The sequence below is a fragment of the Platalea leucorodia genome (genome assembly GCF_965183815.1).
Source record: "Platalea leucorodia genome assembly, chromosome: 4".
In the NCBI taxonomy this organism is placed as follows: Eukaryota; Metazoa; Chordata; class Aves; order Pelecaniformes; family Threskiornithidae; genus Platalea; species Platalea leucorodia.
In genome coordinates this window covers 110726368-110751955 of record NC_138826.1, presented here as the reverse complement: position 1 = coordinate 110751955, position 25588 = coordinate 110726368, and the positions used below count along the sequence as shown (strand labels likewise).

Sequence of the window (25588 nt, the reverse complement as noted above, 5' to 3'; positions counted from 1 at the left end):
GCTCCCTTTTTGGGTAAAGGTGTTCTCCAATGGGCTGGTGACAGAGCCCCCATGAAGAGCCCCTTCCCCAGCACCATGAGGCTCCCAAAGCCCTGAACTCCTTATGCTATCTAGATAGTATTCTCACTGCTTTGGTCTTTTTTTGAAGCCTACAGAAATCTTCTTTCCTGAACTGATTTTGGCTCAGTAAAGAAATTCATCGTGTTCTGATTTCAGTGGAAAGAGCTCTTGTAAAAAAATTTGGCCACGTACACTTGCCTTGGTCTTTCTATCAAAGGGGGCTCAGCAAGGGGTCTAAGAAACCAGGCAGCCGTACACGTCCCACCTCAAAGCAGAATCCCAACCAGGAAGGCAGCATTAGTCGTTAAAGGAAAATACAGGGATCTTCCTTAGCGATTTAAAGGCAATTCATATAGCAAGTAAAGTATCAGGTTCAGATGCACTCACAATTAATGTGGTTATAATAGCAAAAGTATCCAAACAAATAAATAAACTGACAAATGGAGTGAAATGTTTAGCTTGAGTCGAGCTCTTCCCCTAGGGACGAGAGAGCCAGGACGGTCCCTGCTCCCAGCGCTGCCGCCAGCGCAGGGGTCAGCTCGGCAGGTGTGATACGCACACGCTGGCTTAAGGCGAGCAGAGACCCTGAAGTCACGGGTATCTCCCGCCCTCCCCTTCTCCTGGTTGTTTCTACAACCAGCAATTAATTACCTGGAGATGGGCCCGAATGGAATTAAAAGTCAAATGGGGACAAACATCTTAATTTTGACAAGAAACTCAGCCCAGGTCACGGCTATCCTGTATCACCTGCAGTGCGGGGAGGAGAGCAAACCCTGCTCAGCGCAGCTCTCCTGCCCACGTTTGTGTTGGCAATCTGCAGGCTAAAAGGCTGCCAACAAATACAAATAAAGATGTAAAAATACATCGGCTGCACCTGATTCTTTATTCTTCTCTGAAATACGTGATTAAGCTTTGCTCTAACATGAGTGGAGAGGCAATATAGCTACTATTTGTGTATTGAAATGGGTATTAGCTGTATCCAAAACACCCCAGTTAGAGGGATGAGCAAAGTGAATAACAAAAAACTAGATAGGGCACCCTGCTGCTCTTCAGACAGCAGCTAGCAGCCACCAGCAGCAGGGTGTTTCTGTGGCCGAAGCTTTGCACGTTTTGCAAAGAAGTTTTAAAGAATGATGTAAACACAGTAAAAATCTTGCAGAGAAAAACGATGCTCAACGCATCTTAAAACACTGCAGACAGTTACCACCTCTGTAACATGACCTTTCCCTGGAAATGGTTTGGGCACAAATACACCCATTTACAGTGGGATGCTTTATTTAGATCCTCCTGGGCAAGTCAGGCACATCTGGAGAAATGATCTTCACAGTACGTTACAAGACTAGGAGCATGCCTTGTAGGATGGGAAGACAGATGGCTAATGGGAGGCAGGACAAGGAAATATAAAATCACAACAAAAAGGGGAACAAAGAACAAATAATCCCTGTTCCTCACAATATAAAAACTAAAGATTACCCAGTGAAATGATCAGGCAACATGTTTTAACAGAAAACAGTTTCTGCAAGTGTGTGCATCTGAACAGTGGGGACTGTGATCAGGCACGGGGGAAAGCAGAAAACTCAGAGAGGGATTAAACAAATTGGGAGATGAGGGGGCCACGGATTGCAGCACTGACTTGCCCCACGGCGAGTTAACACCATGATCCAGGGGAAGCCTGTAGCCCCAAAAGCCCTTAAACATCTGCATGCCAGGAGCTGGGACAGTGCAAGAAGGGAAGGACCAGTCTGTACTTGTCCTGTTTCTCATACTCTTTTCTTAGTACTTGTTACTAGGCAGAGCTAGAGCGGGGATATTAGCTTAGACATCCCTTTGGCCTCATATAATTTAGCAGGTCTGAGAGGTGATGCTTATGGTAGTAAAAAAACCAAGGCGCCGCATATGATCACCTGCAGCAGCGTCAGCGCTGGACGTGGTGCAGTTTTTGGCCAGTGCAGTAGTGCCCTGCCAAGCTGGCTCGCTTGCAGGGACGGATCCTGGCCACACCGGGATGGGATGGCGCAGAGGGAGCCGTGCCGGCCCAGCCAAGCTCTGCCATTTAGCCTCCGGAGCAGGCAAGCATCCCTGCCTTGCTTAATGAGCTTCTGTAAACATTAGCAGGGCAGGTCTTTTCTAACTTTAAACTACTTAAACATGCAAAACAGTGGTTAAAATCATCCAGACTATTTTCTGCTATCTGTACGGCAGTTGGGCTCATTGATCTCACACATCAGTAAAAGGGCTGCTTAGGCTAATTGGAGGGTATACCTTAATTACCTACACATGGTGCTGAATCAGGCAGCCCAGCTAAATCCCAGTCCCCGTGCGGCCTCCTAGCCCCAAAATGAGCCGTGCCAGGAGATCCTCTTTCACTGTTTACCTGCCTCTCCTTCAGACTCGTTTCTCCTGAAACAGAAGGAAGGCAGTGTACTTTTTGACTAACACACACATCCAAAAAGGGTGTGTTGTACCTCACAGAAATTGTAACTCACTCACGGAGCAGGATACGCCCAAAAAACTTCTCTGATGAGCACCAGCTTTTCCCAGAGGCTGGTTTTCTGCATATTACATTCAGGACAACATTTTTATGAGACTGTTCCTGTCTGCAGAGATCGGTGTGAGGGAGCCCTGGGGCTCCGGCCCGCCGAGCACAGCCCTCGGGCCCCCCGCGGCAGCTCCCGGCCGCCGCACCGGCTCTGCGTCCGCAGGAGCTCTCATCTGCAGATCGAACCCAGTTCTCCACCCAGGGCTTCGCAGCTGGGTCTACCTTCCAGTTCACCTCTTAAAGAGGGTTTCTCCTGCAGGAGGAAAGAGTCCCTGACTGGATTTCTTCCGATAAATCCCAGGGTGAGGAGCACAGTAATTCTGGTGTCCATCTGGCCACGCTCCCTCTGCCTTCACCTGGCTCCTCCGAGTCCATTAAGATGAAGACCTGTGACTTTATGCCACAAGAGAGGTGGGGATCTCTGCATGTGGTGAATATCTTTAACACAAGGACGCTTGAGAGAAGAGTAAGAGGGAGGATGGTTTTAAATCAAAACACAGCTCAGGAGACATGAAAGCAGCTTTCCTCATTGTGCTACACAAGCCTGGCTTCAGGGAAGCAACTGCCACACTTTCTAAACCAAACCGATGAATAATCACAGGCCACTTAACCCAGCGCTGCCTATTGTGCAAAGTCCTCTGTACACGTTTCCACACAAACGAGTGGTTTCAGCTTTTTTGGTTCCCTTCGATGACAGAGATGGCAAAAGGGAACCCCAGGTGCAAGGACACAAGTTCAGTCTCGGCAGCTGCCTCGCAGTAACATAAGCATCCCTGCCCAGAGCCCCTGGGGAATTAGATAGCAGCTAAGCAGTCAACTTTTTTCTGACTATGGCTCACACAGACTTTACAGGTCTTCAACAGCTCTGAAGAGTGGCAAACCAAAGGGAGATAATGATTTCACGACCATGACAGCCCATTTCCCAACTCCGAGCGTTTTTATACACACAAACCATTGCATGAGCCCGATTCTGATGAGTCACCCTGTTTAGTTTGACTCATCTCCTCTGCTCCTCACCAAACGCAAGCCAGTACAGGCCAAATCCTACCCAGTTGATACTGTCTCGTGAAAGCAATTACAGCAAGCTGCTTCTCAGATTGTAAGGCCTTTGGGTGCAGCGGACGAGCGCAGTGAGGGAACGCATGTGGATGCATCCTGCACACACAGTTTGTCTCCATCCATTTTTTTTCCCACCCTCTGTCTTTTCTAAAAACATTGATTTCCAGCCCTGTGGTTCTGAGGAGACAAAGTAGGGGGAAAGAGAAAAAGGGAACAAGTGTGGACAAGGCTCGAAGTAGCTCTAGATAACATGAAATCCCAGCAGCCTCCTTGGAGCCACCTCTCTCTTCCCTCGTCTAGCAATGTCCCTACTGGTGGGGCTGCACCTGTCTTTGCAAAGATAGAAATTTGGTGGGGGGTTTTGGTTTTTTTTGTTTGGTTGGGTTTTTTTGGTTTTTTTGAAGTATAGCCAATGTTATGAGCCAGCAAGGTTTCCTAAAGCGTGAGAGAGGCCAGAGACCAGCCTTTTCTATTCCCCCTCTTTGTTCGGATCAGGAATTTGCAATCCAAATCCCAGCCACACCAAGGGCAGGCAATGAGCCCAGCTGCTGTGAGTAAGAAGCATCTTAAAGAGTTCATGAGGCTGATTGCCAAGGAGCTGCTGCAAGACAAGGTGAACAGAGCTCGAAAAAACTGTATGTATATAACACCATTAAGATAGCAAATAAAAAATCTGTCCTGCAATGCAAAGGAATGTGATAGTTACCGACTGCTCCCCTATAGTGGCAAAGAGTCCTTGAAATATTAACAGGGTTATCAGCATTCACTTATCAGTTACAGTAGTGCCTAGATAATTCCAAGCACTAAGCCAGAGCTCAAATACACTTTCTCAATGCAAAATTCTTACTACCAGAGAATTTCTTACCCTTTTTAATGAAAATTTGTTAATTTTTTTATTAACAAACCTAGAAAGGCAGCAATCTACAGGGAATGAAGAACTAAAATTATTCCGGTGTTTATCTTTACATTCATTTATTACAATATTTTCTTGCGCTGTGTGTTTCCAAGACAGGTGTTTTTAAACATGTTTACTGAATCTCCTATGGTTTTGATGTTAGCACAATGCAGCTGCATTTTGCATCACAAAATCTGTGGTAGGTTCAAGCTGTAGAACTTCTAGGTGGCACAACTTCACACAAATGAAAGCCAGGAGTTTTGTACCCACAGAAGAGAGTGGCGAGTGCCGACACACTTGCCTACGTGGGTTAGGTGCCGAGTATTGCACACAGAGCACTGGAACAAATTCTCCCCTTAGTTTGAGTCAATGTGGCCATGCAGGCCTAAGGGAGGGAGAGCATAACCTTCTCATGTGTTGAAGGGACTTTCTAGAGACTTTCTACCTTCCAGAAGGAACAAAATGCAAGCATAGGCAAACATATAATCTCCTCCAAGAAGAAGCAGTAGAGAACCCACCAAGCCAAGGGCAGAGCCTAAACCCTCCTAATTACTGCCTCCTCTTTTACACCATCCCTGGTACCTGTCCAACCATGCTGAACTGTTCCAGGACAAGGTAAGAAAAATCCTGCTCAAAAAAAAACCAACAAAAATGAGTATTTTTCTTTAGGCTTTGGTTGCAAATGCACAGCAGCCCTAAGCTAATCTAAGGGCTGGCTGAGACAGTCCCTCTCCTCCTCTGCCCTGGCACTCATCTCATACTGCATTGAACTGTTTCTTCACATTAAGTCAGAACTTTTTTTGTTTGTTTGTTTTTTATTGGTAGTTTGGCTTTTTATCAACTTTCATCCTCCCTTGCACTGTCTCTGATACTCGTTTGATGGACTGAGCTGTTTCTTCATGCTAAGTCAGAAGTTTGTTTTGGGTTTTTTTAATGGCATGTTGGCTTTTTAGCAACTTTGTGCATGGAAACAGCCCAGCACAAGGTCATACAGGTGTTGGAAGGGAAGGACTGTAACAGCCAGAAGCAAGATTGGCTCAGATTTGCCGCAACTTGCAGCCTGTGACATTTGCAAATAACTTCCAGCCCCATTCATTTATCTGCCGAACCATGCTGCCTTGTGGATTCTTTATCTTCTTTTGATACCAAGTTTAGGAGAAGATAGCAATGCTGTTATCAACACACAACAACTTACACAAGCTCAGGCAGTTCAAAGGGCTAATGCATTTACAATTTGTTAATATGTGTGTTTAATTTCTGCAGCAAAAAGAGAATGGGAAATAATTTTCCCACCAACAAGTTCAATTTTCTATTCAAGGAAGCTTCTCAAGGAAGTGTGTTGTATATACATAATACTACTCATAAACTATCAAGCATTCATTAATTTATCAAGCTTCATCTTAAATCCAGCTACACCGCTTTGGATCTCTTCACAGAGAGGCTCTTCCAGAAATTTGCTTCCCTAAAGGTTTCGAACTGCCTTCTAACATCCCACCTAAATTTATTGAGAGTCAGTTCACTTACAGACTTTTTCCTTTAAACTGCCCTGCTCTTAGCTTTGTTTTCCATAAATACTTCAGAGTGGTAGGTAGCAATCATAGTCCTCTTTGGTTTTCATTTTGCAATACGAAAGATGCAATCTTCTACCATAAATGATACCTCCAGTGAAACAAATTCTCTGTTCCCCAACTTGTCCTCTTTACAATATAAATTAACTTTTCTTGACAAGGAACTATGAGAATAGTACAGAGATGAGATATTTACAGTGCCTTGTACAACAGCATGTAATACCTCACTTTCTTTAATAAACCCATCCCACTTAACAAACCCCTGCGGTGGAAGCCCCGTGCACCGACGTATTTTTCAGCTGATCTGTTGCTTCCATCTTTCTGAAACAACTCAGACACATAGACATTGGCTGGACAAGAAAAGTAAGTCACCCAAAATGGAATAATCTTCCATCCCAGTATTTGGTAAGCACTTTAAATACCACCGAAGTAGCTGGAGGGCCTGTCTCCAGTGAGAGGGCAGCGTGGTCCTGGCACATCACACCCAGATAACAATATATTGCTTTCCTTGGGGAAGTGGCAGCATTGCCTCTAAACAAGCAGCAACACATGATCCAACCGAGGGAAATGCAAGAGGTGCTGAAACGCCATCACTCAGAGGCTAAGCGGTTCCAAGAGATTTTGTGACTCGTAAATCATTGTAGAGAAAATTAAATGCTACGAAATGCCTAAGAACAGAAACGGAAAAGAAATTAATTAAGATGTCTAATAAGGAACAGAAGCAGTGGAGGTTTCTTAGTGTGGGATTATTAACTATTGTGCTTTCCAAAAGTGATTAAATTACCCTGAAGCTCTAATGGATCAGCATCTCATTTGCTAGAGGACCAGCTCTCAGCTGCGAGCTCGAGCCCCTGCCCCAGAACCTGAGCATCTCTGCCAGGTACCTACACCCATTGGCCTCTCCCACCGCACCACGAGGATGGAGCGGGTGTTCAACAGCAAAAAAACCCATCCCCAGGACAGACCACCTGCAAATTAGCTGCTGACTGCCAGGAGCGGGAAGCAGGGAGGGATGACACTGATCACAAAACTAGTCAGAGCCCTGCTTTTCATAAGCACTGTACCGTAAAAGGGGAAACTACTGCAAAAAGGAAAAGGCACTGGAAATGCAAACGCAGATGCATGGCCATAAAATCATCAGGCTGAGCTCTCTGCTGAGTACATGGAGGGATTCAGTGACCCTGAGGGAGCCTTACCTGCTGAATGAGCCAAGAATACGCCTTGCTGGGTATTAGGCAATGTCGTGTAATATGACTACAGCAGTAAGCACAAAGGCTCTACAATGCAATGAACAACACTGCGAATTTCATAACTGCTGAAATCTCAGAATGGTTTCTTTAAAGTTCAGTTTCAGCACAGGAATAAAATCTAATTAGTCTTTTCTTATCATTAGTCATTTATATAAGTTCATTTAAATACTTGAAAATGCACAAGATCCCAACTTTACACAGCACTAAGCCAGTGAAATGCCATCCTACATGATCAGAATGGGATGTGTAGAGTGTGAGTAAAGTTGTTTACCCCATGGGACACTTTCCATTCTGAGAAAGCTTTCAAATTGGCCATCACAGTTGTCACTTTACTTTCCCTTTAGGCCTTGAAAAGAGCAATGGAATCTTTTGACAGCTAAAGTCTGATCAAGGAGATGCAGAGCAAAAACCCAGGGAGTCACTGACACCACCTCAGAGCATGCAAACAGCCTCTCCTGGAGGACGTTCCCCCAGGAAAAAGAAGGGATGGATGCTCAACTGCCACCGGTGGTGTGAAGAATTCGGGTAATTTTATCTGATCATCTCAGCACCTCAGCTTCAGTGCAGACTGATGTACGTTGGCTGAGCCAAGGAATGAATCAGTCATCTCAGCTTAAGAAATCCCCAACCATTTGGCAAGGGATATATTTTAAAAGCAGACCGTACAAAAGTTCGTAAAATTCATTCATACAAAACAAACAACTTCACTGCATACAATATAAAAAAATATCCTCGTCTCTCAGGTCTCACCTGAGTTTATTGCCATTAATCGGTCATGTCCATCAATGCTGTTGGTAGTAAATAGGAATGTCTTAGTTTAAAGCTTCTTAACGCTGAATAAAGACCCAGAGACCGTTATTAGCTGAGCCATAAGGGGGCCATGAAGGCACCAGTCAGTAAAGGCGACTGCAACGTGTCACAAGGGATAGGAAAAACCCAAAGTCACCATTTATACCCAAACTGGGCCAAATTCCCAGTTCACGGGTACAGGTATTTCTCCCAAGGACTGCAGAGACAACAAGCACCAACACTCAGTGTGCACTGTGCCCCGCAACCTGGGGCTGGCCACAGCCATTCTGCAACTGCCCATGCCAGGCAGCAAAACCTCTGTGGGACCATCATTACCTCATGCCATGGCCCCTGAGACCCTGTGTAAGGACAGGGTCAAAGGATTGTGGCTGCAAAACCTCTGGAAGCTGCACCTGACAGCCAGCACCACTGAGGTCACAACCCCACAACAGCCACTGGAAGTATGAGGGCTGCATGGGTGATGAACCGGCTGTCACCGGTTCACTGGGGGCATCTCATGGGGCACCCCTGGAAGGGACAGACCCTGCCCCTTGCCTTGGGCCAGTGAACCCACCTAATAGCAAGTAACAGCACAGTGGTCAGAAGAGGGCGAGGGGTGGATGGGAAACCTGCCCTGCCTCCCCAAAGGCAAGAGGGAAGGCAGTCAGAAAGGATGCTGCCACACCACTGGCAAGCACCATGCCTGGTGGGCAGGTGCCAGCCGGCTCCCCGTGCCTGCCGGACACACCTGGGGCGGTCCCCACCACCGCTTTCTGTACCTGGCTATCTCACAGGGATGTCGATCAGTCAATGTCTGGTGGTTATCCTAATCATTTACAGCAGATATTACAAAAGCAGTCCCTGCAAGGTCTCCGCTGTGCACAGCCCTGTACAAACTTGCAGCAGGCAAACTCCACAGACGCGGCACCTCGCTGCAAAACAGCATATGGCGAACAGATCCAATGAACGCAAAGGCAGAGGGGAGAAGAAGATAAGCAAGAAGGGAAGAGGAACACCAGCGTGTTTTGTGTAACAAGCTTTCAACATCCACCAGGTCCTAAAACGTACCCAGGGTTCCCACTTTGCATAACCAGTGCAAACAACCAGCGCCTGCTGTCAGCAGCTTGGTCAACAAACACAAGCGTTATATTGCCAAACTCAATGCAGAATAATGTTGGGTAGCTTAGTAAAGGGGACCTAAAAGTTAACCTGTGTTACCTAACATTCAAAAAAACTCACAGATATTTGCCCACATTGCTTTAGCTCGTAGTGAATCCTTTTGCAAACAGCCTGCAAAACCAACCAGAAGGCACCAGCAGGTTTCATGATCTCGAGAAACTGAAGTTAAGATGGGATTTAAACTAGCAGACAATTATCTGCCAGATGGAGAGCTCATCATGCAGAGCATACATTGCTAAATTACACTGTGCCAATAAAAGGAGGCCAACAGCAGAAATACACCCTGTGAGAAGGGAAACCGAGTCAACCGACGGGATAGTTCAATCCAGTCATTGCTGCCAAGAGACCTTTACCGTATGTGTCAGGACAATGTCAGCTAGTTGTAGCGTCAACGAGCACATTGCGGGAAAAGCCACAGGATCCAAGCGACAAGCAGCAACATGTTGATAATTACTAGCAAGTCTATCATCATGGCAAACTGCAGTGAGAAAGAGGATTAAACAGTAGGTGAAGACGGGACGAACTCTGGATATTTAGCAGCGTAATTTAAGCCTGAGCCCGTGAATCCTTCCATAACTGACCCTTCAGCTCCTCTGGGGGCTGCTCCACATAAAAGCAAAATACATTTACAAATAGTTAAAGCCAGAAGACAAACAAATCGGCTCTGATCAATAGGAAAGTATTCCCTGGAAAGCCCTGGGGTTCTTGTTTATTCTGCCTTTGAGTTCCCAGGTGGGAAGAGCCAAGTCCCTGGCTACAGACAGAACTGACCTAGTCCTGACGTGGCCTGAATGGTTCATGATCCAGCTTTTATTATGGCCTAAACAAAATCCGGCAGCTGAGGGTCAAAGCCAGACTGCCCACACCGCTGCTCGACTGAAGCGGAGGTGCCCACATACATGAACATGAGCCAGAAAGCCTCCTCTCCGGCGCCCTGCAAGTATGAGCATGACCCTGTAGCTTATGGCGCTTACCTAAGAGATGGGAAACGTGAGTCCCACAACAGCTTCTGTACCTTATTCGGCTCCTCTTTAATGTATAGCACAGTAAGAGCTTTGAGATCAAGGGCTGGAGCCCATCCCATCTCTGCCCTCGCTAAGTGTCCTGATCGCTATGCTGAGTGAAGTGCCCAAGCTGTAGTGGGATGGTATTTCAAGTACTCCCACTTCATAGGACACTTAACTGCCTAAAACAGGATACCGCTGCAGGGAACAGGCGCCTAAAAGCGAGGCGCTGTGGCATCTGATGGTTAGGTGTAACTCCTCTACTGGACCTAAGCTGCGAAAGGCGCCAACCGCCTCTTCCTAGCCATGCTGAGCTGCGCCTGCAGTGGCTGGTGGCTGGCAATCACGCACTGCCAAAACAAGCAATGCACTAGTGTCGGACAGCTTTTACATGATTTAAACTAAATTCAGACAGCTAAATAAATAAATACATTTCAAAAATAAAAATCACAGCTTGGATGTTAAAGGGTCTCCTTCAGAATCAGACCCAGCATGAACATGACTGCAAGCACACAAATAAATAAGAGGCTGGGCTGGGCTGGTTCCTGAAAAGTCCAAAAGTGCTATGACACTTCAATCCAATAAACTCAATGACTTGCGAACATCAGTTTTGAATAGGGTCAAGGAGTCTGATGTGGAGCTTGTGAAAGGAAAGAGCAAACGCAACTGATTCAGCAGCTCTTTGCACTCATGATGTGTGCTCCAGTGGCATGGCAGCTACAGAGAATCATCTTGAGTACATCTGCTTCCAAACCTAAGAGCCTGTTGGGATTTAACAGCAAAGACAGACTGCTAGGTGCTGGCCATCATGTCTGTGAAACTCAAATCCGATAATATAGTCCTTGCTTTGCCCCTTTTGGTGGGGTCCAGGTGCTTTTGCTTCTCCCTGAAACTGGACCTAGCCCACAGATTCCACAGCAGGCAGGAGATGCCGTGTTGACAATGGTTGTTGATGATGGCCTCTCCTTCTCCCTCCTTTAGAAAGCACTGAAATATTTTGACCAGATGCGTCATTTCCAAAAGTGCTGGAGACCTGATGGAATTTAGCATCTATCACACATTCGGCAATGGTGTTGAAAACAGATTACTTTCCTTTGTATTTGATAAGTGTAACATGTCTATGTTTATTATGTGGTCCCCTGAGGATTTATTACAGGTTTACCGTTTCATTTATTTGCTTTTTTTGTGCTTGTCAAGTGTAAATACTGGAATAAATATGAAGGTGGTTACAGCTTAGCAGCATTAACGACTTGTTGAAACAAAGCCCAAGTTTTCCTTTCTCTCCAGCAAATCCCACTTTTCTGTCCAATTGCTTTTTTTTCAAGTGCAAATATAATCTTTCTGAAGTATTTTAAAATTTTATTTCTTTGTTGAATGCCAAATCCCCATAAAAGCATACTTTCCCCCCTCATTCACTCAAACTCTTGACAATATTTAAAGTCTCTCCTAACATTATTCATGACAAAACATTTTCCTGTCTGCAGATTATAGCCTCCCCCATCCTTTCCGTCTAGTCTGCTAAGCCTGTTACTACAGGTAGTTTGCTGTAACAGAAGTAAGTACAATCATCGCTACAAAAGAAAACAAACCCTTCTGTCCTGGCACACACATTCAGGGTGGGTTCATCCCACTGAACTTTAGCCACCTAGCCCAAGTCCGTAATTTATGTTCCCTCTTCAATCAGTGGGGTGAGATGGGCATCTCCAGCCAGCTGCCCTCCTGCCTATCAACCAATCATGGCTGCAACCTACATGACCACCTTTGCAGAGATACCTGATTTCTTGGGCAGATCATGGTAGGTGATACAAATCTTTCTGTAAGAGCCAAGCTGTGCCTTTGATTACGCTGTTTCAATCCAACAAAATCAACACATTGCAATGAAATCTCAACTGAAGCGTATGCACCCGGGTCTTACAAAAAAAGGTGTTAGGCAAATCCTTGCCAAACAAACAAGAGATCGCTCAACGGCAGATTTCAAAATTTTCCATGAAGATTACATCCTGCCCCTTTTGGAAACTTGTGTTACATCTATAAATAGTTCAGTGTTTTTCAACATTGGAAAAAGAGTTGCACTGGGGTGGGGGAATAATAAAATTGTCACTTGTCACAGAAACACGAAGTGGCAAAACTGAATTTAATCAGGTCTCAGATGTTCTTTCTTTTAAGTGGACCGCCACTGTGAACACGGCTTTGAAGAACTGAGCCCATCATCAGCTCGTTCTGTACTCTGATTTACGCAATCTTTTGGCCAAATAGTCTTAAAAATGGAGCAGATAACAAAAAAAGCCTATCATTCATAAAAGGCAGCACTGCTGTACTTGTTTCTTAAATGGCAAAGTCGATGTCAAGAGTAGCTAGAGTACTATTTTACCTAAAAACATCATCGTTCCCACAGAAACCAGGACAGAAAGACTATAACATGGAAGACTGCCAAAAAGTGTCAGTAGATCTGATCTGAATATCTTCAGCTCTTCTAACCCTCCTACATTTCCTAGAGACTCTCCATAGATGTTTTTGGAAATACAAGTCAGTACGCCAAAGGAAGCCAAGAGAGACAGTTGCCCAAATCCTGTAAATTAAGCAATACTGAGGTCAGCAGATACCTTGTGTTATCTCAAGCACTCAAACGTAGTGAGTCTGTCCCCACTAACTGGCTCTCAAAATCCTGAGGGCTTATAAAAGAGAGGGAGAAGGCATGGAGAGCGCAGATCATGTGTCTGACACTTGATCCTCCCCTTACTCATCTTCCATGCATGAGCGCTACAGGTAGAGTTGCCTACGCTGCTAAATATTGAAAAGGAATTTGTAGCATGTAGGTTTAGAAGAGGTTTCTGCTTCACGTTTGCTTGTTTCCTGCCCAGAAAGTAATTCTGCTCCCAACTTTAGGGGAGACACGTTCCCACAATCTTTGTGTCAGTCTCACCTGACCCACAAGGGAATCGAGGGGCCCAGTGAAATTGCAAGCCGAAGCCATGCTACCGTGCAGTCATCGCTGATGGTACCCAAAATAACCAGACGAAAGTGAGCTCAGCTATGCCAACGTATGCAGCAGCTACACATCTGGCTGAACTGTAAACACCATCATAGGTGTTGCGTGCTATCACATGCCCCTGAACCCATGAACCCTGAGCACCCAGCCAGCCAACGCTGGAGACAACCCGTCAGCTGCAGGGGTGTCTGGCAGACCTGCAGCACACCCCGAGGAGCAGGCAGGAGACCACAGATGAGTCTCCTCAACCCTCCCTTGAAAATGCTGGGAGACACAAGGGCCACGCTCTGACCAGACTGGTGGAAATGTGAGGATGCCTGGGTTCCCATCCAAGCATCCATTAAGGGTCCCACCAGTAAGACCCCTACCAGAAGAGTGGTGAGTATACTACCTACCTTCACCTAATGTCATACTTTAAAACCCAGCAATTACTTTCCTCAGTCATGGGATGTCTGAGAAAATCCATTCAGCTCAAAGATGGGAGGCAAGAATGAAAGGGAGTTTCAAGATACTAAGTATATACACTGAAGGAAAATGGACCATTCAGTGAGCAAATGTAAAATTATACACGTTATCAGGAGCCAGCCACTTCCTCAGGTAGTGCTTGGATATTGGAGACAATGAAGCACAAAATCCCACTGCTGCACATCACCTACTTTCCCCACCACTAATTCTACTGCAGGTTTACTATCATCCTAACATCCAAACCTAGAAAACTGTTCCTGTATTCTAAACAAAGGCTTCTTTTGTCATTACCCTTGGCAACAATTTCATGTTTATTCTGTATTTGGCAGCTTGCAGCAGGCTCTACAACCCCAGCCTAAACCAATTCTGAACTGCAAGGAAACGTGTGACCAGAACAACAGAACAAAAGAGAATTCTTCCCAACCCACAAGTGCAAGTCAGAAGTAAGAGCACTTCGGTGACTTCTAAGAAGGAAGCAAATCACAGCAAGAGAATACACCAAGGAAACCAATTCATTAATATACCCTGAAGCATAAAAAGTAATCAAAAAATATAAAACAATTACTAATCCAATTTAAAAATGGTTATTACAACTATCTCCTCATTTGCAAATAATTGAAAATAGGGGGAAAAAGTTTTCCAGGCAATCCCACCATCATACTTCTCTAAATTTAATTTCTGTCCCTTGGGATTTGGTTATCAAGTAAAGCCTAGTAGATCTTTCTCCCTCTCACATCTTCAGTCTCATTCTTTTTACACCTTCTCCTTGTTATCCTAAAGTCTCCCTCTTTGCCAGAAATCACTGAGAAAAGCATCAACATTTAGGCAATAAAAAAAAAAAAAAAAAAATTATCGGTACACTGAGTGAAGTGCGTACAAAACCAGCCAAAACCCCCTGCAAGCTCAATAAGGCATTTCTCATACCTTCTCAATCAGGGCAACCCAATGGCTTGTACAGAAATCTTAACAAGAAGATGCTGCAAATACAAACACGCGCTTGGGTTTTTAAACAGCATTGCTGAGTTGGGGTTTATGTAGGGCTTTGATACACACTATTTTTTTTTCCTCCAGGAACAGACTGTGACCTCTAGTATTTATCATTCAAAGTTTCACTTTGTGGGATGAGGTTAAGAAGTGCCATCTCTGTATGCTTCAACCACTAAGACATACTAAGGTAGAAATATCTTGCTGAAAACTGTGTAACAAAAAATGGGAATATACAGCCTGCACTGCACACAGACAGAAACAGGGAGAAACAAACATTTTTAGTGACAGCTACATTGCACAGCGGCATTTTTTGAAAGAAGTTGACTGACAAAATAGCTTTTATCTGAGATAAAACATCTCGATTACTTTCTAAAGTGTGCTGTGGTAAACATTTCTTTTTTTATTACTCGGAATAACCATTTTAGCAAAGAAATTGCTTATTTACAGTAGCTTGAGCTGCAGATAACTCCCTATTTTATTTATTTCCATGCAGAAGATAGCTTTTATCTCAGTAAAAAGTTATTTTGTCAGTCAGCCTCCCACTAAATATTTTCCTCTCCTAGCCACAGACATTTTCCTGTCTTTTGAAACAAAAATACACCACTCCTATGAAACCCACGGATGAAGTGGAAGGAAGCACGTACAAAAGCAACAAGGCAGCCGCAGCTTTTTATCGGCTGGAACAGATCATACAGCTGAAGAGGGAAAGTCAAATTCCTGCAGGCTCGAGAGACGCACATCTAAAATGCATCTCACCTACAGAAAAGAATATCATATAAAACCTAAATGGACACAATAAAGGATTTAGGTAGCCACAGCAGATCCAGAAGCTACCCTAACTTTAAAATGACGGGCACTATTCTTGCTTTTCTCTTTTAGGAAAATAAACGTAAGTGTTCAAAACCACTGCTACTGACCATTCATCCTTCACTTCAGCTCCACTTAATACACCAAGTAACAACGCGGGCTGCAATCTCACAGCTCGCAGTATCACACCACCTTTCCAAACAAGGTCCCTCATCGTTGCCTCCCTGGTCTTTGCAGCCTTCGAGCTGCTGCTTTCTCTCCCCTTAGCGCAGGATGCACGCGCAAAGTGCAAGCGCCCAAAGACCCGGGGAACAGGAGCATGCAAAAGCCCCGCAACCACGCGACACACCGACACACCTTCTTCCACCCGGAGGGAGGGAGAGAGGAGCCTCCGTCCGTCTGCCTCCATCATCTCCTAACTGTATAACCCGCAGGGATCCTGCCGCAGCCATGCGCGGGAATGTGTTTCCCTGGAGAGAGGTCCATGGAGAGCAGTTCGGGTGCCAACTGCCCCTCGCTGACCCTGAAAGCAAGTCCTCGCAGGCAGCCAGAAGCATCACCCCTAAAAGAAGTGGCTGCCCTGTGGATCTGCCCCCCAAAACTCACAAGGCCCCAGCAGCCCCATCTGCCCCACTCCCCAAAGGCGGGGGCAGGAGGGCAGGGTGCACCCCGATGCTGCTGAGACGCCCGGCCCGCATCCCGAGCGGTCGCCCTGCGCTTGCCCTCCGTGCCCAAAGGTGCTCCTGCGCTTAGAGACGCCTTTTCTCTCGAGCTTCTCTTTTCCCTTTAATCTCAAATCTTCTTCACACACACAAATACCCCTCCCCCCCCATGCCTTGCACCCCAGGCACTGCTGTGGCCTTACCTTTTTATTAGAAGGGCTAAACCAAAGTATTCCAACTTCTGTTACATTTGTATGGAGAAGGCACAGAGCTGGAGATCAGGATCGTCAGCATAATGACTTTTAAATTACAATAATAATGAAGATCCTTTAACAAGGCTTGAGTAAAAATCCCAAGTTTACTGCAGCACAAACGAGTTCTATCTTTATTTGTATTTGCTGATAGTCAGTAACCTCACTAAATGCCACTGGAGATTAAAAGCCAAAGAAATGTAAAAGGCGATACTTGAGCTTGCATGCCCTCAAAAATGCTTGGGTGTCTATCCCTCACTGCAGAAACCAGCTCTCCTGAGGAGCACTACCCTCCCAAAATTGTATGTTATACCATATTTTACATTTAGGTGTACCACTCGAAAGCTGTAGCATACAGTCAGGTTGGGTTTTGTCTGCACTGGTGAAGTAGGCTGGGTTCCCAGAGGAGTCTGCGCACACATCTATTGTATCCCAGCGAGCTGGCGTTGATGATAAGTGGGACTGCTTGTGGCAGCACAGCCAAGCAGGTGCCACAGCGTTTGCAATGCGATACCCAGGCAAACCTGTGCAACACTTGTGCAAGGTTGAGGCTAGCACCAGCCTTCCCCGCCAGCACCAACAGACACCACGGTATAATGTTTAACATGGGCGAATGCAATGTGACTTGAGCAATGTTTAACCCATTTTTTGACCAGATCAATCCCAATGTGATTTGATTGTGAACATCACTGTGGACAAAAACTGACTTTTTAATGACCCTGTCAATTTAAGCCATATATTTATTAATAACACTAAGAAATCACAGACTGACTGACTCATGACCACCTGTTTCAGAAGCCCAGAGTAAAATCCTGCCCCCCTGGAAAGCAAGGGCAGGATTTCAGCAGGGTGCAGACTTCACCCCAGTTGTTAAAACAACATAAACCTAACAATGCTATGTGCAGGCATGGTAATATAAAGCCAAGCTCTGCTTTTCTGTAAGAAAGCCTTGAAGGTACAATGGAAAAAGGAAAATGTGTCTTTTTAAGGGACCCCTTGGGGCACCCCTGGAGAACATCTGGATTAGTTTCATTCAAAAGGGGTCCGGTTTGCTCACTCAGACAGCTCTGTGCAACAGGCATGGGCAGAAGGGCACCCAGAGAGATCCACTTCAAAAGAGACCGACTTCAAAAGCTCCCTCCCCATCCAAAGCAAAATGCTCACACCCACACCACCCACACTCTTTCCCCCTCGGGTGGGCCGGGTCCTGACCAGCTGCGGGGGCACAGCCGAGCAGGTACCGCGGCACCAGGGCGCAGGCAGAGCCACGCATGTGCCAAGCCTGCCCAGCGCTGCCCACCGTCCCATGTAGCTTCTGATGATGTTTCTGACGATGTTTACATGGTTAAGGTAAGTTTTAAACGCCGAGCATGCTGTTCTCAGGTTTTACAAAGTCTATTCTCTTCATTTGCTTGGTTTTAGTGATTCTTAAGGCTTTGTGTATATGCAGAAGGCCAAAATTACCATGCTTATTTAAATAATCCCCAAATCAAATGAAAAAACGCTGGGTTTAGCCAAGTATCAAAGTCCCAAACTAATTTAATTGAGTAGCGCAGCTCCTCACTAACATCACATACACTCCCATGCCTCCACAGCACAACACATCGCTGGGTGGAAATAAGATTTTTATAGCAGCAGTGTTACTTCCGACTCATATATAGATCAAATTCCCCAAGTTCCTAAAGAGCTCCAATCCTTCCCTGACCTACGAGCAGCTGTGAGTAGGGAAGGACTTTGTGTTTGTCTGGGTTGAGAGGTTAATGGCTACTCCATAGACACGTTTTTCAGTTAACTGGCAGGTCATTTTAGCAGATGATTTGCAGGTATTTTGCAACACTTAGAGATAACCCTGTGGAGTACTTCTGTCTGAGCTTCTTCTCTTTTTTTTTTTTTTTTTTTTTTTTTTTTTAAAGACTGCATCAGATAAACCAGAGAAAGCAGGCAGGTGAGACTTTCCTGGACAGGATCACACACTGCTAGACTCTGCCCTTTCAATTTCCAAACAGCGAACTTCTCCAAATTAACGTCAAATGGAGTTCAGTGCTTGTCAAAATTATTTTAAAATCCTACCCATAAAAAGCTTTAATCTTTCAAATATCTCCAGACGTGCAGCGGACAGCCAGTTTTGATCAACATCACAGCAGAGTTTCAAAGTTCATACCTTCACCAAACATGAAAACGATGCTTGAATGATCAACCTTCTGTTACTTAAGAAAACAGAGGTCTTCATTCCTACCTGAGATTTCATCCACTTAAACTGAGTAAATCATTAGATTGAGAAAGGAATAGTTCACGTCATCTATTTTTCTGTTCTGAACACTCTCCTCATCTAGTCTACCGAAACATCTGTTCCAAGCTTCTTGCTCCAAGTCGAGTTCTTATCTTCTGCTACTAGATAAAGAGCTACTGGTTCAGACAGACAATGACCACGCAATCACCTGCACCTTAATCCGAATGTTTTTCTTTAAGGTCACAAGCCAACTGTCTGTTTTTTCTGCAAGTCCTCACAGGACATGGAAACGGCATTTATGAGCTACCTTACCACATTAGGTGCCCCCCAGCATTTTGGAAGAAACGGGAGTGGCTTGTCAGGTGACAGCACAGTAAATTAAATCAGTTCAGTTATATCACTTTATTTTTCTGAAGCAAAAAGGACCTCAAGCCTGCAAACACAAGGGAGAGCACGGCTTGCTCCCCCGAGGCCCTGCTGCAGGCCATGACTACTTGAACAAGCGCTGCCAGGATTACGCCACAGTTTGATTATTAATTTTTTAATACAATCATCTGAAATGAAGCATCTCCCAAAGCGTCATTTTATGTACCTAGTACTTTCAGCTATTTTTTTCAGAAAGAATACAAATATTAGCTTTAGGTTGCAGAGAGAGGTGGCAAGGAATGTATCTGCTTAAACGTCTGAAAGTCAACAGAAGTATGGGATCAGGTCCACAGTAAACTTTATGGAGTGGCACCTGCAGAGGAAATCACTCATTGCATGATTGATGCCACAATTAGAGGCATAAAAAGTAATTCCATGATAAACAAGCAACAGAGCAGAAAAAGAATAATATTGTAAGAGCATACATGTGCTCATAAAACAGTATATACAGGACAATAACGAACAGTCTCCACACACACGGAGACACAAATTCTCTGAGGAAGTTAATGGCACAGTACCTCTCCCCTCCTCTCCCTCCGCCCAACAGCGCTGATTTTGGGGCTGCATTTGGCCCGTATCTGCGCCTAGCTTGACTAAAGCAACTCCAGTGCAATGAGCAGCGTTACACAGGTATTACACAGCCATAACTCCTTGCTTTCAGCATCGCCATTACCACAGGAACACACGCCAGCAATGCAAACCAGCACAGCCCTGCCAGTGTCATATCCACCCGGGCCACGCCAGAGAGAGACTGCTCTGAGGTCTAAGGAGCTACCAGCCAAACCTCCCGGTACGCAGAAAGAAACAAACATGTTTTGTTGCTAAAAAAGCAGAGATACCAAATCTCAACTTTTCTTTTTTTAAAAGGAAAAAAAAGAGGGAGGGGCGACAGCATTACAGATACATGTGCATTCCCTACATCTTTGCAACTTACATCATTTATTACCTTTATGCAACCACATCAGAAAAGCTTCAGCCAAGGTACTGCCTCAACTGAGGGAGTATACACCCTTCCACGCACACTCCTATTTATTTACCCTGGTGATCCATGTTTACTAAACAACTTCAACGCACCACTTCAATCCACAGCACATGGGCTTGATACATTTTTGTGGTTCCTCTCCAAAAATTTCACAGATAACCTGCTGCCTCAGGAACCGAAAGCTGCGCGCTAAACTGCAAGTGGGTTATTTCTGCCCATGCCCCCGTACTGGTCTGACAAGCAGAATTATGTGCTTTATGAGCCTCGAACGCTTGCTTACCTGAGACCGACACTTTCATGAGGGCTTCCAGGGGTCTGTTGTTGTCCAGATCGCGACTGAGTTTGAGTTCCCCAGTGGCAGAGTCCAAAAGGAGCAAGTTTAATTCATTGCCTTGCACAAAGGTGTAGGCCAGGCTGTCAGACACATCGGGATCATGAGCTGGGATCTTGCCAATCACACCGGAGGGGAAGCTGTTAGACTTGTTGGTCACGTAGTTGTTGAAGAGGATCTGGAAGTCCTGCAGCATGGGCGGGTTATCGTTCTGATCCAGGAGGCGGATGTGCACTGTTGCCCGGCTCACAAGAGGGGCAGAAGTGGCCTGCACCACGATCACATACTCTGTCCGGCTCTCATAATCCAGATCCATCAGGGCTGTGAGGTCTCCATTGAGCAAGTCTAGCTGGAAGACCTCAGGGATGTTCCCCTCTACGATCTGGTACATGATCTGTGCGTTAGTCCCCTCATCGGGGTCAGCTGCACTGATCCGTGCCACAATAGAGCCCACAGGGCTGTTCTCCTCCACAAAGATGTCAAATTCATCCTTCTCAAAGACAGGAGGGTTGTCGTTGATGTCCAGCACGGTCACTTGGATATCCACAGAGGCTTTCAGCGGTGGGCTGCCCCTGTCCACAGCAAAGGCCCGCAGGCTGTAGACCGCCACGTTCTCGCGGTCCAGCTTGCGCAGTGTGCGTATCACTCCAGAAGTGGGTTCGATGTAGAAGTCTCCATCTCCATCGTCACCACCCTGGAACGTGTAGAGGAGACGGCCATTGAGGCCTGAGTCGCGGTCGGTGGCAGACAGCTGCAGGACGCTGGTGGAGAGTGGCACGTCCTCGAAAACCGAGCCCTGGTAGCGGTCGCGCAGGAAACGGGGCGCGTTGTCATTGGCATCCAGGATGAGGATCTCAACGTAGGTGGTGTCCGATTTCTGGGGGATGCCATTGTCGTGGGCTGTAATGGCCAATGTGTAGGAGGCCTGGTCCTCATAGTCCAGCTCCATCAGGGTGGTGATGGTGCCTGTGTCAGGGTCGATGCGGAACTGGGGGATGTTATCGTCCAAAATGTAAGTGATTCTCGCGTTCTCCCCCGTGTCTTCATCGGTGGCACTGATGGTGACAATAGAGGTGCCGATGGGCTTGTCCTCGCTGACGCTCACTGTGTAGTGGGAGCTCTGGAAGACCGGGCGGTGCGTGTTGGCATCCGTGACGTTGATAAAGACCTGGACGGTGTCAAAGCGAGTGCCATCAGAGGCAGTGACTGTGAGCACATACTGCCTTTCCTGCTTGTAATCCAGGGGCAAGGCCAGCGTGATCAGCCCCCCTCCGCTCTGACTGGTGATGGCAAAACGGTTCCTGGTGTTGCCACTGGTGATCTGGTAAGTCACAACACTGTTAACATCCCTGTCCACTGCTGTCAGGGTCAGGACGCTGCTGCCCACAGCCGCGTCCTCATTCAGTCTGAGGTGATACACCTTCTCCGTGAAGGTGGGGTTGTTGTCATTCACGTCCAGGACAGTGATGGAGACGCTGGCTGAGGAGGTCATGACTGGCATGCCATGGTCCCTTGCTTCCACCCCAAAGTGATAGTTCTCCACAGTCTCTCGGTCCAGCTCTGCAGCCACTGTGATCCACCCCGTGCTGTTGTTGATCTGAAAAGGGAACCCAGAGTCACCTGCTACAGGGGCACCTCCGGTGGAGGGTGCCATCTCTACGAGTTTGTACTCCAGGCGGGCGTTCTCCCCAGAGTCAGCGTCCACGGCCTGGATATGCAGCACCGAGTAGCCCAGAGGAACGTTCTCCAGCACCGTGGCCTGGAAGGGAGTGCTCACAAAGATGGGGGCATTGTCATTCACGTCCACGACCTGCACCGACACCATGCCACTGGAGTTGATCAAGGGAGGCCTGCCCCCATCCTGGGCTTTGATCCGGAGTGTGTACTCCCGAATAGTCTCATAATCCAGAGGGTTGATCAGGTCGATGGCGCCGGAGAAAGAGTGGATGTAGAACTGGCCTTTCAGGTTGCCGCTCACGATACTGTAGTGCACCTGGGCATTGCTGCCCCGGTCCCGATCTGTGGCCTGCACCTGCAGTATCTGGCTGTTCACTGGGGCATCCTCTGGCACCTGGACCAGGTAGCGTTTCTCGCTGAACTGAGGGTAGTTGTCGTTCTCATCCTCGACGGTGATGTGCACCATAGCCGTGGCGCTGCGCGGTCCCGGATCCTTGCCCTGGTCGTTGGCTTCCACCACCAGGTGGTACTCGGAGACCTCCTCGCGGTCCACCGGGGCTCGGGTCCTCACAACCCCAGAGCGCGGGTCGATCTCGAAGACCCCGTCACCAGCTCCGGGCTCCAGCAGGCGGTAAAGCATGTTGGCGTTGGCTGGGGCATCGCCGTCGGTGGCGCGGATGGTCAGCACCTCGTAACCCACCTCCAGGTTCTCCCGGATGCTCTCCCGGTACTCGGGCTGCTCAAACACCGGCTCGTGGTCGTTGGTGTCGCTCACGGTCACCGTCAGATAGGTGGTGGCCGAGCGGCGGCGCGGGGAGCCGTGGTCGGAGGCGGTCACCTTCAGCACGTGGGTGTCCTTCGTCTCCCGGTCGAGGCTGCGGGCGGTGACCACGCTGCCCGTCTCGGCGTCGATGGAGAAGTAGTCGTTGGAGCGCTCGTCGAAGAGCGCCTCCATGGAGTACGCCAGCCGGCCGGCTTCCCCCTCGTCGGGGTCCTGGGCCCGCAGCACGATGACCGCCGTGCCGGCCGGCTCGTTCTCGGGGATGGAGACCTGGTAGCTGGGCAGCTGGAACTGCGGGGGGCTGTTGAGGCTCCGCGCCCGCCGCGCTCCTCGCCGCCCGCCGCCCTCCTCCCCCGGCGGCGGGGCGCAGCCGGCGGCGGCTCCGCGGGGCTCGGCGGCCGCCCGCCGCCGGGCGCGCCGCGGGCAGGGCCCTCCGCCGCCGCGGGGCCCGCGGGGGTCGGCGGGCGGAGCGCGGCGCAGCGCGGCGCCCGCCGCCCTCAGGCGCCCGGCGGGCGGCAGGGCCGGCGGCTCGGCGGCGGCGGCGGCGGCGCGGCGCCCCGCGGCCCCCGGGGGCAGGTGGAGGAGCGGGGCGGCGCGGGGCGGCCGCAGCTCCCCGCCGGCCGCCGGCGCCAGGGCGCAGAGCAGCGCGGCCCAGGACACGCAGGCGGCGGCGGACAGCCGCAGCATCTCCGGGGCTCAGCGGGCAGCGATGCCGGGCAGAGGGCTGCCGCACAATCCATCCACCCGCCGGGCTGCCCGCCCGCCCTCATCCATCAGCCGCCGGCTCGGCCCCCCCTGCCGCCCCCGCTGGCGCGGCGCCCCGCGCCCCGTCCCCGTCCGCGGGCAGCGGGCTGGAGAGCTCCAACTTTTCCACCTTAAACTTTGAAGTGAGTTCAAAATGGCTCCTCTCCTCCTCCTCCTCCTCCTCCTCCCACCGCCGCTCCCGAGAGGGTGATTAGCATAAACCTGCTGCTCGTCTCCTTCGCCAAAAAAAAAAGAAAATTAAATACCGAAGCCCCCCCCCGCCGCTGCGGCGGGGCCCACCCACGGGCGGCGCGGTCCCGCGTGGCTGCGCGACACAGCGGAGCGGAGCGGTGCGGTGCGGTGCGGTGCGGGTCCGCCCCGTCCCGTCCCGTCCCTGCCGCCCCGCTCGGTTCCGCGGCGGCGCTGAGCGGCGCAGGCTGCGCGGAGCGCGGCGGGCGCTGCCCGGGGCGGGGTCTGCTGCCGGCCCCGCCCGGCCCCTCCCGGGCGGCGGCGGCGGCGGGGGCCGGGCCCGGTCCGGCCCCGCGGGGCTCCCGCCCCGCCGCCCGGCGCCTCTCGGCGGCCGGCCCCGGCCCCGCGCCCCGGCGGGCGGGAGCGGTGCCGCCCCGGCGGGGGCTGCGCTGGGCGGCGGCGGGACGCGGGCCGGTGCCGCTGCCCCGGCGGAGCCGGCGCTCCGCGGGGCGGAGGAGCAGCGGGAAGGCCCTGCGCTGCCGCTCCCCGCCGCTTCCCCGCGGAGCAGCCACCTGTCGCCGCGGATCCGTCCTCCAGAGCAAAGTTAAACGGAATTATTATTTTTAATTCTCCCCAGGGAGGAGGGGAAAAAAGTAAAATTACTTTTCAGGGCAAAATCAGCGTCACCTGCCCGAGTGAGGGGCTGCCGGCGGCAGGTTCTGCTGACGTGCTCACGCTTTGCTCCGAACTGTGCAAAACAGCCGGTAGGATCTGCAGCCTTGAATTAAAGATTTCTTTGGGGCAATTGCGAGTAATTACATGCACGATGCAAACTTAGGTAGTCTGTGGGAAGAAGCAAAGCCAAACCCCGCATGTAAATGTTGCACTGGCGATTAGAATGTCAATTCTATGAATTTATGCTAAACACTTGACATCGCTTTACTTTTTCCTTCCTGATGCATGCGTTGAAGCGGTGCTCGCGCGCCGAGCCTTCATCCCTGCGGCTGCAGTGTCCTCTTGCGGGTGCGGGGAGAAGGACGCGGGCCGCGCCGCGCGCCGCCCAAAGCGGGGCTGGGTTCCCGGCCTGCGGCGCGCATCAGGCCGCCGCCGCCGCATCCCGGTGCGCACCCGGCGGAGCTTTAGGGTGCGAGGGCTTTAGGTACGAAGAAGACCGGGGGGTGGCGAGCGATAAGCCGCCAAAGGTTGCCGACTGGGATTTTGCAAAGCGCTGTGCCTTGTAGGAGCTGGAAGGCAACTTCTGGAGCAATCTGTTACTGTCAGTTCAGGCTCTTCAGCACTTACAAGAAGACCGTGAAAAAAACAGATTCTTTCAACTGCTTTCATCCCCGGAACTGCATTATTGAAAGGGAAAAAAACCCACCTGGATTATTGCCAATATGTCTGTCAGGGAGGGAAAAAAAGCTTTATAAATTGCAGTTTTGGAAGATGTTTAGCTGATTCAGCTTTACTCAATTAGATTTTTTTTTTAAATGGAATTTAGAAGCTTAGTTGGCTTTTCAGATCCTCTAATGAAAATGATAGTTCATGAAAAGGAAGAGGAAAGAAATAGGTTAAAAAAAAATAAACATAACCTCCCCTTTATCAAGTTTGAATGGATGCGGTCATCTGTTTTATACTCCAAAACTCGAGCAACTCACTCTGTAGCTGGTTTAAGTCATATCAGTGTTAACCTGGGATCTGCATAAGACAACCCTCATTTAAGT

At 48.7% G+C, this 25588-nt stretch overlaps 1 protein-coding gene across 1 annotated transcript in view; it reads right to left on the bottom strand.

Annotated features, from left to right (window-relative positions):
- CELSR1 (cadherin EGF LAG seven-pass G-type receptor 1) overlaps positions 1-23618 on the bottom strand; it is a gene marked incomplete at both ends in the record, with an annotated part of 173206 nt that extends 149588 nt beyond the window's left edge. The window contains one exon of the mRNA XM_082308675.1: positions 20423-23618. Within this exon, the coding sequence (XP_082164801.1) occupies positions 20423-23618 (3196 nt within the window). The remainder of the gene's footprint in view (positions 1-20422) is intronic.
- Positions 23619-25588: the final 1970 nt, after the last annotated feature.